The sequence below is a fragment of the Phyllobates terribilis genome, unplaced genomic scaffold, assembly GCF_046119375.1.
Source record: "Phyllobates terribilis strain yellow unplaced genomic scaffold, ASM4611937v1 Scaffold_7__3_contigs__length_470593459, whole genome shotgun sequence".
Classification (NCBI taxonomy): Eukaryota; Metazoa; Chordata; class Amphibia; order Anura; family Dendrobatidae; genus Phyllobates; species Phyllobates terribilis.
In genome coordinates, this window is record NW_027362767.1 from 38,978,449 (window position 1) to 38,995,787 (window position 17,339).

At 44.4% G+C, this 17,339-nt stretch overlaps 1 protein-coding gene across 8 annotated transcripts in view; it reads left to right on the forward strand.

Moving 5' to 3' along the window:
- The window catches only part of CDC42BPB (CDC42 binding protein kinase beta), a 76,810-nt gene that overhangs the window by 55,636 nt on the left and 3,835 nt on the right, over positions 1–17,339 (forward strand). For all 8 annotated transcript variants that reach the window (XM_073638368.1, XM_073638369.1, XM_073638370.1 and 5 more), the window contains 6 exons: positions 9,490–9,587; positions 9,674–9,758; positions 10,165–10,285; positions 10,369–10,486; positions 11,575–11,692; positions 11,946–12,001. In XM_073638368.1, the coding sequence (XP_073494469.1) occupies positions 9,490–9,587; positions 9,674–9,758; positions 10,165–10,285; positions 10,369–10,486; positions 11,575–11,692; positions 11,946–12,001 (596 nt within the window). The remainder of the gene's footprint in view (positions 1–9,489; positions 9,588–9,673; positions 9,759–10,164; positions 10,286–10,368; positions 10,487–11,574; positions 11,693–11,945; positions 12,002–17,339) is intronic.

Here is a 17,339-nt window from a genome sequence, read left to right on the forward strand (position 1 = left end):
TTCCTCATCCTCATCCACCATTTCACCCAGACTATTTTTAAGGGGGCCAACACTATCATTTTTTAGTTTCTTACTATTTATGTAGTAAAAGAACATTTTGGGATTATTTTTACTTTCTCTGGCAATGAGTCTCTCTGTCTCAATCTTTGCTGCCTTGATTTGGTTTTTACAGAATTTATTTAATTTTCTGTATTTATTTAATGCCTCATCACTATCTACTTGCTTTAGTTCTCTAAATGCTTTCTTTTTGTCACTTATTGCGCCCCTTACAGCTCTATTTAGCCATAGTGGTTTCCTCCTATTTCTAGCATGTTTATTCCCATAGGGTATATATAGTGCACAGGTCTTATTCAGGATGTTAATAAATGTCTCCCATTTGCTTTGTGTAGCTTTATGTCTCAGGATATCGTCCCAGTTTATTGCACTAAGATCATCTCTCAACCGCTGGAAATTTGCCTTCCTGAAGTTTAGTGTCCTTGTAACCCCTCTACTACACATCTTATTAAAGGTTACATGAAAACGTATTATTTTGTGATCACTATTACCCAAGTGACCCCCAACTCGTATATTTGATATGCGGTCTGGCCTGTTAGTTAATATTAGGTCTAGCAGTGCCCCCCTTCTTGTTGGGTCCTGAACCAGTTGTGAAAGGTAATTGTCTCTCATAGTTGTCAAAACCTATTACCTTTGCTGGAACTACAGGTTTCTGTTCCCCAATGTATTTCAGGGTAGTTGAAGTCCCCCATAATAATGACTTCTCCGTGAGTTGTTGCTTCATCTATTTGCTTTATGAGGATATTCTCCGCTACTTCCATTATTTTTGGAGACTTATAACAAACCCCTATCAGTAATTTATTATTTTTCCTCCTCCCCTTATCTCCACCCACAGGGACTCTACATTTCCATTAGATTCACATATATTCTCACGCAAGATCGGTTTTAAGGATGATTTTACATATAAACACACACACCCCCCTCGGTTTTTTGTGAACAGACTATAGCCCTGTAAATTAACTGCCCAGTCATGGCTCTCGTCCAGCCACGTCTCAGATATCCCTACCATGTCATAATTATTTTCCAACAAAATTAATTCTAATTCCTCCATTTTCTTGGTGAGGCTTCTGGAATTAGTGTATATGCATTTTATGTATCTCTCTGTACCTCTATTCCTTAATACTATATTGACTGTTCTAACCCCACCCCCAATTTCTGCACTATCTTCCCCACCTATAAAATGAATACCCTCCCCCCAATCCCTAGTTTAAACACTCCTCCAACCTTTTAGCCATTTTCTCCTCCAGCACAGCTGCACCCTCCCCATTGATGTGCAGCCGGTTCCTAGCGTAGAACTTGTAGCCAACTGAGAAGTCGGTCCAGTTCTCCAGGAACCCAAAGCCCTTCTTCTTACACCAGTTCCTGAGCCACTTATTTATCTCACTAATCTCCTGTTGCCTCTCTGGCGTGGCACGTGTTACAGGTAGTATTTCAGAGAATACCACCTTAGAGGTCCTTGCTTTAAGCTTGCAGCCTAATTCCCTGAAATCATCTTTAAGGACCTTCCACCTACCTCTAACTTTGTCATGTGTGCGAATGTGCACCATGACCGCTGGGTCCTCACCAGCCCCTCCCAGTAATCTGTCAACCCGATCAGCGATGTGCCGGACTCGCCATGAAGATGGAAATGTCATTCTCCAGCAGGACTTGGCCCCTGTCCACACTGACAAAAGTACCAATACCTGGTTTACACACAACAGGATCACTGTGCTTGATTGGCAGCAAACTCACCTGACCTTAACCCCATAGAGAATCTATTATAGAGAATCTATGGGGTATTGTCAAGAGGAAGATGAGACCCCAGACCCAACAATGCAGACGAGCTGAAGGCTGCCATCAAAGCCACCCGGGCTTCCATAACACCTCAGCAGGGCCACAGGCTGATCCCTCCATGCCACAGGCTGATCCCTCCATGCCGCATTGATGCAGTAATTGATGGAAAAGGAGCCCAACCAAGTATTGAGGGCATTTACTGAACAGACATTTCAGTAGGACATTTCGGATTTTAAAAACATTTTTCAAGCTGTTATAAAGTATTCTAATTTACTGAGATAATGACTTTTGTGTTTTCATTGGCTGTAAGCCATAATCATCAACATTAACAGAAATAAACACGTGAAATAGATCCCTCTATGTGTAATGACTCTATATAATAGATCCCTCTGTGTGTAATGACTATATAATAGATCCCTCTGTGTGTAATGACTCTATATAATAGATCCCTCTGTGTGTAATGACTCTATATAATAGATCCCTCTGTGTGTAATGACTCTATATAATAGATCCCTCTGTGTGTAATGACTCTATATAATAGATCCCTCTGTGTGTAATGACTCTATATAATAGATCACTCTGTGTGTAATGACTCTATATAATAGATCCCTCTGTGTGTAATGACTCTGTATAATAGATCCCTCTGTGTGTAATGACTCTATATAATAGATCCCTCTGTGTGTAATGACTCTATATAATAGATCCCTCTGTGTGTAATGACTCTGTATAATAGATCCCTCTGTGTGTAATGACTCTATATAATAGATCCCTCTGCGTGTAATGACTATATAATAGATCACTCTGTGTGTAATGACTCTATATAATAGATCCCTCTGTGTGTAATGACTCTATATAATAGATCCCTCTGTGTGTAATGACTCTATATAATAGATCCCTCTGTGTGTAATGACTCTATATAATAGATCCCTCTGTGTGTAATGACTCTATATAATAGATCACTCTGTGTGTAATGACTCTGTATAATAGATCCCTCTGTGTGTAATGACTATATAATAGATCCCTCTGCGTGTAATGACTCTATATAATAGATCCCTCTGTGTGTAATGACTCTATATAATAGATCCCTCTGTGTGTAATGACTCTATAAAAATAGATCCCTCTGTGTGTAATGACTCTATATAATAGATCCCTCTGCGTGTAATGACTATATAATAGATCACTCTGTGTGTAATGACTCTATATAATAGATCCCTCTGTGTGTAATGACTCTATATAATAGATCCCTCTGTGTGTAATGACTCTATATAATAGATCCCTCTGTGTGTAATGACTCTATATAATAGATCCCTCTGTGTGTAATGACTCTATATAATAGATCACTCTGTGTGTAATGACTCTGTATAATAGATCCCTCTGTGTGTAATGACTATATAATAGATCCCTCTGCGTGTAATGACTCTATATAATAGATCCCTCTGTGTGTAATGACTCTATATAATAGATCCCTCTGTGTGTAATGACTCTATAAAAATAGATCCCTCTGTGTGTAATGACTCTATATAATAGATCCCTCTGTGTGTAATGACTCTATATAATAGATCCCTCTGTGTGTAATGACTCTATATAATAGATCACTCTGTGTGTAATGACTCTATATAATAGATCCCTCTGTGTGTAATGACTATATAATAGATCCCTCTGCGTGTAATGACTCTATATAATAGATCCCTCTGCGTGTAATGACTCTATATAATAGATCCCTCTGCGTGTAATGACTCTATATAATAGATCCCTCTGTGTGTAATGGCTCTATATAATAGATCCCTCTGTGTGTAATGGCTCTATATAATAGATCCCTCTGTGTGTAATGACTCTATATAATAGATCCCTCTGTGTGTAATGACTCTATATAATAGATCACTCTGTGTGTAATGACTCTATATAATAGATCCCTCTGTGTGTAATGACTCTGTATAATAGATCCCTCTGTGTGTAATGACTCTATATAATAGATCCCTCTGTGTGTAATGACTCTATATAATAGATCCCTCTGTGTGTAATGACTCTGTATAATAGATCCCTCTGTGTATAATGACTCTATATAATAGATCCCTCTGCGTGTAATGACTATATAATAGATCACTCTGTGTGTAATGACTCTATATAATAGATCCCTCTGTGTGTAATGACTCTATATAATAGATCCCTCTGTGTGTAATGACTCTATATAATAGATCCCTCTGTGTGTAATGACTCTATATAATAGATCACTCTGTGTGTAATGACTCTGTATAATAGATCCCTCTGTGTGTAATGACTATATAATAGATCCCTCTGCGTGTAATGACTCTATATAATAGATCCCTCTGTGTGTAATGACTCTATATAATAGATCCCTCTGTGTGTAATGACTCTATAAAAATAGATCCCTCTGTGTGTAATGACTCTATATAATAGATCCCTCTGCGTGTAATGACTATATAATAGATCACTCTGTGTGTAATGACTCTATATAATAGATCCCTCTGTGTGTAATGACTCTATATAATAGATCCCTCTGTGTGTAATGACTCTATATAATAGATCCCTCTGTGTGTAATGACTCTATATAATAGATCCCTCTGTGTGTAATGACTCTATATAATAGATCACTCTGTGTGTAATGACTCTGTATAATAGATCCCTCTGTGTGTAATGACTATATAATAGATCCCTCTGCGTGTAATGACTCTATATAATAGATCCCTCTGTGTGTAATGACTCTATATAATAGATCCCTCTGTGTGTAATGACTCTATATAATAGATCACTCTGTGTGTAATGACTCTATATAATAGATCCCTCTGTGTGTAATGACTCTATATAATAGATCCCTCTGCGTGTAATGACTCTATATAATAGATCCCTCTGCGTGTAATGACTCTATATAATAGATCCCTCTGCGTGTAATGACTATATAATAGATCCCTCTGTGTGTAATGACTCTATATAATAGATCCCTCTGTGTGTAATGACTCTATAATAGATCACTCTGTGTGTAATGACTCTATATAATAGATCCCTCTGTGTGTAATGACTATATAATAGATCCCTCTGTGTGTAATGACTCTATATAATAGATCCCTCTGTGTGTAATGACTCTATATAATAGATCCCTCTGTGTGTAATGACTCTATATAATAGATCCCTCTGTGTGTAATGACTCTATATAATAGATCCCTCTGTGTGTAATGACTCTATATAATAGATCCCTCTGTGTGTAATGACTCTATATAATAGATCCCTCTGTGTGTAATGACTCTATATAATAGATCCCTCTGTGTGTAATGACTCTATATAATAGATCCCTCTGTGTGTAATGACTCTATATAATAGATCCCTCTGTGTGTAATGACTATAATAGATCCCTCTGTGTGTAATGACTCTATATAATAGATCACTCTGTGTGTAATGACTCTATATAATAGATCCCTCTGTGTGTAATGACTCTATATAATAGATCCCTCTGTGTGTAATGACTCTATATAATAGATCCCTCTGTGTGTAATGGCTCTATATAATAGATCCCTCTGTGTGTAATGGCTCTATATAATAGATCCCTCTGTGTGTAATGGCTCTATATAATAGATCCCTCTGTGTGTAATGGCTCTATATAATAGATCCCTCTGTGTGTAATGACTCTATATAATAGATCCCTCTGTGTGTAATGACTCTATATAATAGATCCCTCTGTGTGTAATGACTCTGTATAATAGATCCCTCTGTGTGTAATGACTATATAATAGATCCCTCTGTGTGTAATGACTCTATATAATAGATCCCTCTGTGTGTAATGACTCTATATAATAGATCCCTCTGTGTGTAATGACTCTATATAATAGATCCCTCTGTGTGTAATGACTCTATATAATAGATCCCTCTGTGTGTAATGGTTCTATATAATAGATCCCTGTGTGTAATGGCTCTATATAATAGATCCCTCTGTGTGTAATGGCTCTATATAATAGATCCCTCTGTGTGTAATGACTCTATATAATAGATCCCTCTGTGTGTAATGACTCTATATAATAGATCCCTCTGTGTAATGACTGTATAATCCCTCTGTGTGTAATGACTCTGTATAATAGATCCCTCTGTGTGTAATGACTGTATAATAGATCCCTCTGTGTGTAATGACTCTATATAATAGATCCCTCTGTGTGTAATGACTCTATATAATAGATCCCTCTGTGTGTAATGACTGTATAATCCCTCTGTGTGTAATGACTCTGTATAATAGATCCCTCTGTGTGTAATGACTGTATAATAGATCCCTCTGTGTGTAATGACTCTATATAATAGATCACTCTGTGTGTAATGACTCTGTATAATAGATCCCTCTGTGTGTAATGACTATATAATAGATCCCTCTGCGTGTAATGACTCTATATAATAGATCACTCTGCGTGTAATGACTCTATATAATAGATCCCTCTGTGTGTAATGACTCTATATAATAGATCCCTCTGTGTGTAATGACTCTATATAATAGATCCCTCTGTGTGTAATGACTATATAATAGATCCCTCTGTGTGTAATGACTCTATAATAGATCCCTCTGTGTGTAATGACTCTATATAATAGATCCCTCTGTGTGTAATGACTCTATATAATAGATCCCTCTGTGTGTAATGACTCTATATAATAGATCCCTCTGTGTGTAATGACTCTATATAATAGATCCCTCTGTGTGTAATGACTATATAATAGATCCCTCTGCGTGTAATGACTCTATATAATAGATCACTCTGCGTGTAATGACTCTATATAATAGATCCCTCTGTGTGTAATGACTCTATATAATAGATCCCTCTGTGTGTAATGACTCTATATAATAGATCCCTCTGTGTGTAATGACTCTATAATAGATCCCTCTGTGTGTAATGACTCTATAATAGATCCCTCTGTGTGTAATGACTCTATATAATAGATCCCTCTGTGTGTAATGACTCTATATAATAGATCCCTCTGTGTGTAATGACTCTATATAATAGATCCCTCTGTGTGTAATGACTCTATATAATAGATCCCTCTGTGTGTAATGACTCTATAATAGATCCCTCTGTGTGTAATGACTCTATATAATAGATCCCTGTGTGTAATGACTCTATATAATAGATCCCTCTGTGTGTAATGGCTCTATATAATAGATCCCTCTGTGTGTAATGACTCTATATAATAGATCCCTCTGTGTGTAATGACTCTATATAATAGATCCCTGTGTGTAATGGCTCTATATAATAGATCCCTCTGTGTGTAATGGCTCTATATAATAGATCCCTCTGTGTGTAATGACTCTATATAATAGATCCCTCTGTGTGTAATGACTCTATATAATAGATCCCTCTGTGTGTAATGACTGTATAATCCCTCTGTGTGTAATGACTCTGTATAATAGATCCCTCTGTGTGTAATGACTCTATATAATGAGGTTCACTTTTTTATTGAAGAACTGAAATAAATTAACTTTTTGATATCTAGTGAGAAGCACCTGAACATGTGTATATATGTGTAGGCGCAGTGTGTGTATATACGTGTGTATATACGTGTGTATATACGTGTGTGTGTGTGTGTGTGTGTGTGTGTGTGTGTGTGTGTGTATGTATGTGTGTATATATATATATATACATATACACTGCACACGCTTATATATGCGCACATATATATATTGTGTGTGTGTGAATACAGTGGGGAAAATAAGTATTTGATCCCTTGCTGTTTTTGTAAGTTTGCCCACTGACAAAGACATGAACAGTCCATAATTTTAAGGGTTGGTTAATTGTAACATTGAGAGAATATCCAAACAAAAAATCAAGAAAATCACATTGTATAAATTAGATACATTTATTTGCATTTTGCAGTGAGAAATAAGTATTTGATCCCTCTGTCAAACAACACTTAATACTTGGTGGCAAAACCCTTGTTGGCAGCTCAGCAGTCAGATGTTTTTTGTAGTTGATGAGGGTTGGGCACATGTCAGGAGGAGTTTTGGTCCACTCCTCTATGCAGATAATCTCTAAATCATTCAGATTTTGAGGCTGTCGCTTGGGAACTCGGAGCTTCAACTCCATCCATAAGTTTTCTATGGGATTAAGGTCTGGAGACTGGCTAGGCCTCTCCGTGACCTTACTGTGCTTCATTTTGAGCCACTCCTTTGTTGCCTTGGCTGTATGTTTTGGGTCATTGTCATGCTGGAAGACTCAGCCACGACCCATCTACAGTGCTCCTACTGAGGGAAGGAGGTTGTTGGCCAAAATCTCGCGATACATGACCCCATCCATCTTCCCTTCAGTATGGTACTGTCGTCATGTCCATTTTGCAGAAAAGCACCCCCAAAGTATAATTCCCCCACCATGCTTCACAGTTGGGACGATGTTCTTAGGGTTGTACTCATCCTTCTTCTTCCTCCAAACACGGCGTGTTGAGTTAATGCCAAAGAGCTCAATTTTTGTCTCATCTGACCACAGCACCTTCTCCCAATAACTCACAGAATCAACCAGGTGTTCATTGGAAACCTTCAGACGGGCCTGCGCATGTGCCTTCTTGAGCAGGGGGACCTCGCGGGCACTGCAGGATTTTAAACCTTTAAGGCGTAATGTATTACCAATGGTTTTCTTGGTGACTGTGGTCCCAGCTGCCTGGAGATCATTAACAAGTTCCCCCAGTATAGTTTTAGGCTGATCTCTCACCTTCCTCATGATCAAGGATACCCCACGAGGTGAGATTTTGCATGGTGCCCCAGATCGATGTTGATTGACAGTCATTTTGTATTTCTTCCATTTTCTTACTATTGCACCAACAGTTGTCTCCTTCTCACCCAGCGTCTTTCTTACTTATGGTTTTGTAGCCCATTCCAGCTTTGTGCAGGTCTATGATCTTGTCCCCGACATCCTTAGAAAGCTCTTTGGTCTTGCCCATGTTGTAGAGGTTACAGTCTGACTGATTAATTGAGTCTGTGGACAGGAGTCTTTTATACAGGTGACTATGTAAGACAGCTGTCTATATATGATTTAAAAAAATGTGGTTTCCATTTTTTGGGTCCTGTGCCTTCGTTTTTCTGTTGCTGGCGCGGTGTGACGGTCTCTTTCCCTTCGTACCTTTTTGCGGTACATACCTTGTTCTGTTCGCTTTTTTGTGCACTTTTTTGGGGGAAAAGGCCACAATGTTCTAACAAAAAAACCATGAGGATGAAATCACTGAGCCCCCGGAACATAGGACGTACCAGTGCGTTCAATGGTGGGAAGGGGATAGACCTTGATGGATGGAAGTAATATGGTGGCCTCCAGTGACCCTCTGACTACGAGAGCAGCCACTACCAAGCCTTGCCCACGCTGGTGCTGATGAGGGCGCCCGATTATTGCCCACCATGGTCATGTCATCACCATGTGCATGCGATGCAGGAGGTGGCCGGGGGCCTGGCGGGCTGCGATGGCCATTATAAAGGTCCCCTGCAGTGGAGGTCATAGGAAGCCCCCCCATCTTTGATGCTTAACCCCCATAAATCCTGAGTAAAGTAGGTGCAGAAATAAGTATTTGTTTTCAGCTTATTGGGGCTCATAGATTTCTATGTACAACGGATACATTGTAACCAAGAACTAAACTGATCGACGATACCTATATATACACATATGGAATATATAACTGTATTTTGTTGCCCCCCAGGTTGTAGTCCTTCCTATGTGACCGTCTACAGTGAATACGGAATCGATGTGTTCGACGTCCACTCTATGGAATGGGTGCAGACCATAGGACTGAGGAGGGTGAGTCGGACCCCCAGTGACTTGACGCGCGCCCCCTGTCTGTTGTATATATGTATCTACTGGATATTTGCTTCTTTCTTTGGCAGATCAAGCCATTAAATGTAGAAGGTTCCCTCAACCTGCTGAACTCTGAGCCCCCGCGCCTTCTGTATCTGAAGAGCACGTATTCAGGTTGGTTTATGTTCACCCATGTGCACTCACAGTACTTAGGGAAGCAAGCAGAGCCGGGAAAACCCTCTCTCTGTGGGGCCAGTGAAGTGTCGTCTACGGCTACCTAATGGGGGCATGCGGTGGTGATTGTCCTGCAAGGTACCAGCCGGCCATCTCTCCTCTGACAGCGGGGCCCATTATCCGAATCCAGTGTTATGGCCTTCTGTGATAACGTTTATAAATAGGCCTGTGACCCTGTAGACAGCAATGGCCGCCGTAGCGGTCACAGGTCCCCAACGGGACGTTATCGGCGGAGGAGGATCGGTTTCCCTTGATTATGGGAATGGTCTAGAGTCATAGACTGCCGGCAGCTGCTGATCTTACTTGTTGATGATTTCTAGACAAGTCTTTCCCCAATGTGTTCCAGAAGGGGCCGTCCTCACCGTCCCCGAGACCTCTGATAACAGCAAGAAGCAGATGGTGAGGACCAGGAGTAAGCGAAGGTTTGTCTTCAAAGTCCCTGAAGAAGAGCGATTGCAGCAGCGCAGGTATGAGCGGTGTATATGGCGGCTTTTATCATTTACCAGTAACGCCAATGTGGATTTACCTAGAAATCTCCCTCCTCTTGTAGAGAAATGCTCCGAGATCCCGAGCTGCGCTCCAAGATGATCTCCAACCCCACCAATTTCAACCACGTGGCTCACATGGGTCCTGGAGATGGGATGCAAGTGCTGATGGATCTCCCTCTGGTAAAGTATCAGTGGCTCCAGTATACCCCAGTCACATCCAGAGCTGCATTCAAACATCTGCAGAGAATGTTGTGCACAGATACTGAGCCAGCAGAAGTCTGAATGCAGCTCTGGAGTATAAACCTGAGCTGGTATAAGATCCTGCTCTTCAGTGTTGTCTGCTCTTCTCCCGTCCTCAGAGTGAATGTCCTCCCTCACCGCACGCTCGAAACTCTCTCCTGATCTCGCCTCCCGCAAACTTTGAGCACGTCTATCACATGAACCCTGTCTCTGCAAACATCTATCTGCAGAGCGAGCCGAGCGCTCTGTCCTCTTCCTCCTCTTCTCCCTCTCTATCAAGGGTAGGAGTAAAGTGAAACGGCAGCAGGAACCCCCCCATCCCTGCAGCCCCCAAACACATCAACTAACCTGGACCGAAAGCAGCATGACACCAGTAATCCGGAGCAGGGTTATAAAATAACGTGGCTGCTTTCTTCCAGAAACAGCTCCACCCCTCTGCACAGGCTGTGTCCGGTACTGCAGCCACTTCCACATCAGCAGAGCTGCAGTACTGCACGCAGCCTCCGTAGTGAGGGATGGCGCCACCGCTTCAGGTGCCGAGTATCCCGTATACGGGTCATGCAGCTTTCTGGATTTTGAGGCTTATAACACGCACTTTAATGTAACTTTCCACTTTAGTAAAGCTCCTTTAATTCAATGTGGCTGGATTATGGGATGTTCTGGATTATCAGACGGACACAGAAGTATACAGCACCTCCGCAGTGATCATAATGCGCCGAGTGATTTATCATCTCTGCTCGGCCTCCAGGTTGTGCTGCGGCCTCCGGATTGTGCAACGGGCGTATTTCGGACTATCAGATGTTGAATTAAAGGAACTTTACAGTGTAAAATTAACCACTTCACTGCTGGTCTAATCTTGCAGCGTTGGATGAGTAGAGGTTCTGCATCCAGCGCTTCTTGCATCTCTTTCTATGTGTGGAGCCGCGTGCAAGGAGTTTGAGTCCGTCCGCTACTCCCAGTAAAAGGGACATTGCCCCTTTAACACTGTGTATGTAACATGTAATAAAGTCTTGGTTTCTCCTCCATAGAGTGTCGTGCCATCAGCGCAAGAGGAAAACCCCCGGGAAAAGTCGCGTCCTCCCTCCACCAACCTGGCCCGACAGCAGCAGCTCAGGAGCAGGTCCTACATCTCCTGGCCGTCCTCAGGTAAGGGGGTCGCCCCGCACGGGTCCCTCCTGCCCCCTCCGGCCCTGTCCCTAAACTGCCCCAGTGTGGTATTGGCCAATTTATCTTGCAGTCTGGAGACGTCTGGCGCCGCTTATCTCCTGCATAAACTTGTTCACTCCTTTAAGGGAAGATAATTGGGGACAATTATAGTTATCGCTCTATATTCAATTCCCTCCTGGATCTATGTGAGCACGTCCGGCGGTCACTAATCTGACAGACTTGTTCCCATCAGGTACAGGTGATTCATCGAGGAGTATATCAGACGTCGATCAAGACCTAGAAAAAGAGGTAACCTGCCCCCTCATCCCATCAGAATTTCTATATACCTTGCAGCACTGCCTTTTTTTTTTTATTAAAGGGGTGGTTGAGTTAATTCTATATATGTATGTATGTATGTGTATATATATATATATGTATATATGTGTGTGTGTATATATATATATGTATATATGTGTGTGTGTATATATATATATATATATATATATATATTATATACACACGCATCCTAGATCTGAGTAAATGAAATATTCTCATTGAATACTTTGTTCTGTATAAAGGTGAATGTGCTGACAACAAAATCACACAAAAATCATCAATGGAAATCACATTTATTAACCAATGGAGGCCTGGATTTGGAGACACCCCCAAAATTAAAGTGGAAAAACACACTACAGGCTGATCCAACTTTGATGTGATGTCCTTAAAACAAGTCACAATGAGGCTCAGTATTGTATGTGGCCTCCACGTGCCTGTATGACCTCCCTACAACACCTGGCCATGCTCCTGATGAGGCTGAGTATTGTGTGTGGCCTCCACGTGCCTGTATGACCTCCCTACAATGCCTGGGCACGCTCCTGATGAGGCTGAGTATTGTGTGTGGCCTCCACGTGCCTGTATGACCTCCCTACAACACCTGGCCATGCTCCTGATGAGGCTGAGTATTGTGTGTGGCCTCCACGTGCCTGTATGACCTCCCTACAACGCCTGGGCATACTCCTGATGAGGCTGAGTATTGTGTGTGGCCTCCACGTGCCTGTATGACCTCCCTACAACACCTGGGCATGCCCCTGATGAGGCTGAGTATTGTGTGTGGCCTCCACGTGCCTGTATGACCTCCCTACAACACCTGGGCATGCCCCTGATGAGGCTGAGTATTGTGTGTGGCCTCCACGTGCCTGTATGACCTCCCTACAATGCCTGGGCATGCTCCTGATGAGGCTGAGTATTGTGTGTGGCCTCCACGTGCCTGTATGACCTCCCTACAACGCCTGGGCATGCTCCTGATGAGGCTGAGTATTGTGTGTGGCCTCCACGTGCCTGTATGACCTCCCTACAACCCTGGGCATGCTCCTGATGAGGCTCAGTATTGTGTGTGGCCTCCACGTGCCTGTATGACCTCCCTACAACGCCTGGGCATGCTCCTGATGAGGCTGAGTATTGTGTGTGGCCTCCACGTGCCTGTATGACCTCCCTACAACACCTGGCCATGCTCCTGATGAGGCTGAGTATTGTGTGTGGCCTCCACGTGCCTGTATGACCTCCCTACAACGCCTGGGCATACTCCTGATGAGGCTGAGTATTGTGTGTGGCCTCCACGTGCCTGTATGACCTCCCTACAACACCTGGGCATGCCCCTGATGAGGCTGAGTATTGTGTGTGGCCTCCACGTGCCTGTATGACCTCCCTACAACACCTGGGCATGCCCCTGATGAGGCTGAGTATTGTGTGTGGCCTCCACGTGCCTGTATGACCTCCCTACAATGCCTGGGCATGCTCCTGATGAGGCTGAGTATTGTGTGTGGCCTCCACGTGCCTGTATGACCTCCCTACAACGCCTGGGCATGCTCCTGATGAGGCTGAGTATTGTGTGTGGCCTCCACGTGCCTGTATGACCTCCCTACAACCCTGGGCATGCTCCTGATGAGGCTCAGTATTGTGTGTGGCCTCCACGTGCCTGTATGACCTCCCTACAACGCCTGGGCATGCTCCTGATGAGGCTGAGTATTGTGTGTGGCCTCCACGTGCCTGTATGACCTCCCTACAACACCTGGGCATGCTCCTGATGAGGCTCAGTATTGTGTGTGACCTCCACGTGCCTGTATGACCTCCCTACAACGCCTGGGCATGCTCCTGATGAGGCTGAGTATTGTGTGTGGCCTCCACGTGCCTGTATGACCTCCCTACAACGCCTGGGCATGCTCCTGATGAGGCTCAGTATTGTGTGTGACCTCCACGTGCCTGTATGACCTCCCTACAACGCCTGGGCATGCTCCTGATGAGGCTCAGTATTGTGTGTGACCTCCACGTGCCTGTATGACCTCCCTACAACGCCTGGGCATGCTCCTGATGAGGCTCAGTATTGTGTGTGGCCTCCACGTGCCTGTATGACCTCCCTACAACACCTGGGCATGCTCCTGATGAGGCTCAGTATTGTGTGTGACCTCCACGTGCCTGTATGACCTCCCTACAACGCCTGGGCATGCCCCTGATGAGGCTGAGTATTGTGTGTGGCCTCCACGTGCCTGTATGACCTCCCTACAACGCCTGGGCATGCTCCTGATGAGGCTGAGTATTGTGTGTGGCCTCCACGTGCCTGTATGACCTCCCTACAACACCTGGGCATGCCCCTGATGAGGCTGAGTATTGTGTGTGGCCTCCACATGCCTGTATGACCTCCCTACAACGCCTGGGCATGCTCCTGATGAGGCTCAGTATTGTGTGTGGCCTCCACGTGCCTGTATGACCTCCCTACAACACCTGGGCATGCTCCTGATGAGGCTCAGTATTGTGTGTGACCTCCACGTGCCTGTATGACCTCCCTACAACACCTGGGCATGCCCCTGATGAGGCTGAGTATTGTGTGTGGCCTCCACGTGCCTGTATGACCTCCCTACAACGCCTGGGCATGCTCCTGATGAGGCTGAGTATTGTGTGTGGCCTCCACGTGCCTGTATGACCTCCCTACAACGCCTGGGCATGCTCCTGATGAGGCTGAGTATTGTGTGTGACCTCCACGTGCCTGTATGACCTCCCTACAACGCCTGGGCATGCTCCTGATGAGGCTGAGTATTGTGTGTGGCCTCCACGTGCCTGTATGACCTCCCTACAACGCCTGGGCATGCTCCTGATGAGGCTGAGTATTGTGTGTGGCCTCCACGTGCCTGTATGACCTCCCTACAACGCCTGGGCATGCTCCTGATGAGGCTGAGTATTGTGTGTGGCCTCCACGTGCCTGTATGACCTCCCTACAACGCCTGGGCGTGCTCCTGATGAGGCTCAGTATTGTGTGTGGCCTCCACGTGCCTGTATGACCTCCCTACAACGCCTGGGCATGCTCCTGATGAGGCTCAGTATTGTGTGTGGCCTCCACGTGCCTGTATGACCTCCCTACAACACCTGGGCATGCTCCTGATGAGGCTCAGTATTGTGTGTGGCCTCCACGTGCCTGTATGACCTCCCTACAACGCCTGGGCATGCTCCTGATGAGGTTGCGGATGGTCTCCTGTGGGATCTCCTCCCAGACCTGGACTAAAGCATCCGCCAACTCCTGGACAGTCTGTGGTGCAACGTGACGTTGGTGGATGGAGCGAGACATGATGTCCCACATGTGCTCAATCGGATTCAGGTCTGGGGAACGGGCGGCCAGTCCATAGCTTCAATGCCTTCATCTTGCAGGAACTGCTGACACACTCCAGCCACATGAGGTCTGGCATTGTCCTGCATTAGGAGGCACCCAGGGCCAACCGCACCAGCATATGGTCTCACAAGGGGTCTGAGGATCTCATCTCGGTACCTAATGGCAGTCAGGCTACCCCTGGCGAGCACATGGAGGGCTGTGCGGTCCTCCAAAGAAATGCCACCCCACACCATTACTGACCCACTGCCAAACCGGTCATGCTGAAGGATGTTGCAGGCAGCAGATCGCTCTCCGCGGCGTCTCCAGACTCTGTCACATGTGCTCAGTGTGAACCTGCTTTCATCTGTGAAGAGCACAGGGTGCCAGTGGCGACTTTGCCAATCCTGGTGTTCTGTGGCAAATGCCAAGTGTCCTGCACGGTGTTGGGCTGTGAGCACAACCCCCATCTGTGGACGTCGGGCCCTCATAGCACCCTCATGGAGTCGGTTTCTAACCGTTTGTGCAGACACATGCACATTTGTGGTCTGCTGGAGGTCATTTTGCAGGGCTCTGGCAGTGCTCCTCCTGTTCCTCCTTGCACAAAGGCTGAGGTAGCGGTCCTGCTGCTGGGTTGTTGCCCTCCTACGGCCCCCTCCACATCTCCTGGTGTACTGGCCTGTCTCCTGGTAGTGCCTCTGGACACTACGCTGACAGACACAGCAAACCTTCTTGCCACAGCTTGCATTGATGTGCCATCCTGGATGAGCTGCACTACCTGAGCAACTTCTGTGGGTTGTAGAGTCCGTCTCATGCTACCTCGAGTGTGAAAGCACAACCAACATTCAAAAGTGACCAAAACATCAGCCAGAAAGCATTGGTACTGAGATGTGGTCTGTGGTCCCCACCTGCAGAACCACTCCTTTATTGAGGGTGTCTTGATAATTGCCAATAATTTCCATCTATTGTCTATTCCATTTGCACAGCAGCATGTGAAATTGATTGTCAATCAGTGTTGCTCCCTAAGTGGACAGTTTGATTTCACAGAAGTTTGATTTACTTGGAGTTATATTCTGATGTTTAAGTGCTCCCTTTATTTTTTTGAGAAGTGTGTGTATAATATATATATTTATATCTGCTATACAGTGAGCCTCCCCAAGTGGTGTCTGTATAAATATGTATATAGTGACCACCTCCTGATGGTGGATGTCTAAATCCATATGTAGTGGTGGCAGTATAAATCTGTATGTAATGAGCTCCCCCTAGTGGTGGCTGTATAAATCTGTATGTAGTGAGCTCCCTCTAGTGGTGGCTGTATAAATCTGTATGTAGTGAGCTCCCTCTAGTGGTGGCTGTATAAATCTGTATGTAGTGAGCTCCCTCTAGTGGTGGCTGTATAAATCTGTATGTAGTGAGCTCCTTCTAGTGGTGGCTGTATAAATCTGTATGTAGTGAGCTCCCTCTAGTGGTGGCTGTATAAATCTGTATGTAGTGAGCTCCCTCTAGTGGTGGCTGTATAAATCTGTATGTAGTGAGCTCCCTCTAGTGGTGGCTGTATAAATCTGTATGTAGTGAGCTCCTTCTAGTGGTGGCTGTATAAATCTGTATGTAGTGAGCTCCCCCCTAGTGGTGGCTGTATAAATCTGTATGTAGTGAGCTCCCTCTAGTGGTGGCTGTATAAATCTGTATGTAGTGAGCTCCCTCTAGTGGTGGCTGTATAAATCTGTATGTAGTGAGCTCCCTCTAGTGGTGGCTGTATAAATCTGTATGTAGTGAGCTCCTTCTAGTGGTGGCTGTATAAATCTGTATGTAGTGAGCTCCCCCCTAGTGGTGGCTGTATAAATCTGTATGTAGTGAGCTCCCTCTAGTGGTGGCTGTATAAATCTGTATGTAGTGAGCTCCTTCTAGTGGTGGCTGTATAAATCTGTATGTAGTGAGCTCCTTCTAGTGGTGGCTGTATAAATCTATGTAGTGAGCTCCCTCTAGTGGTGGCTGTATAAATCTGTATGTAGT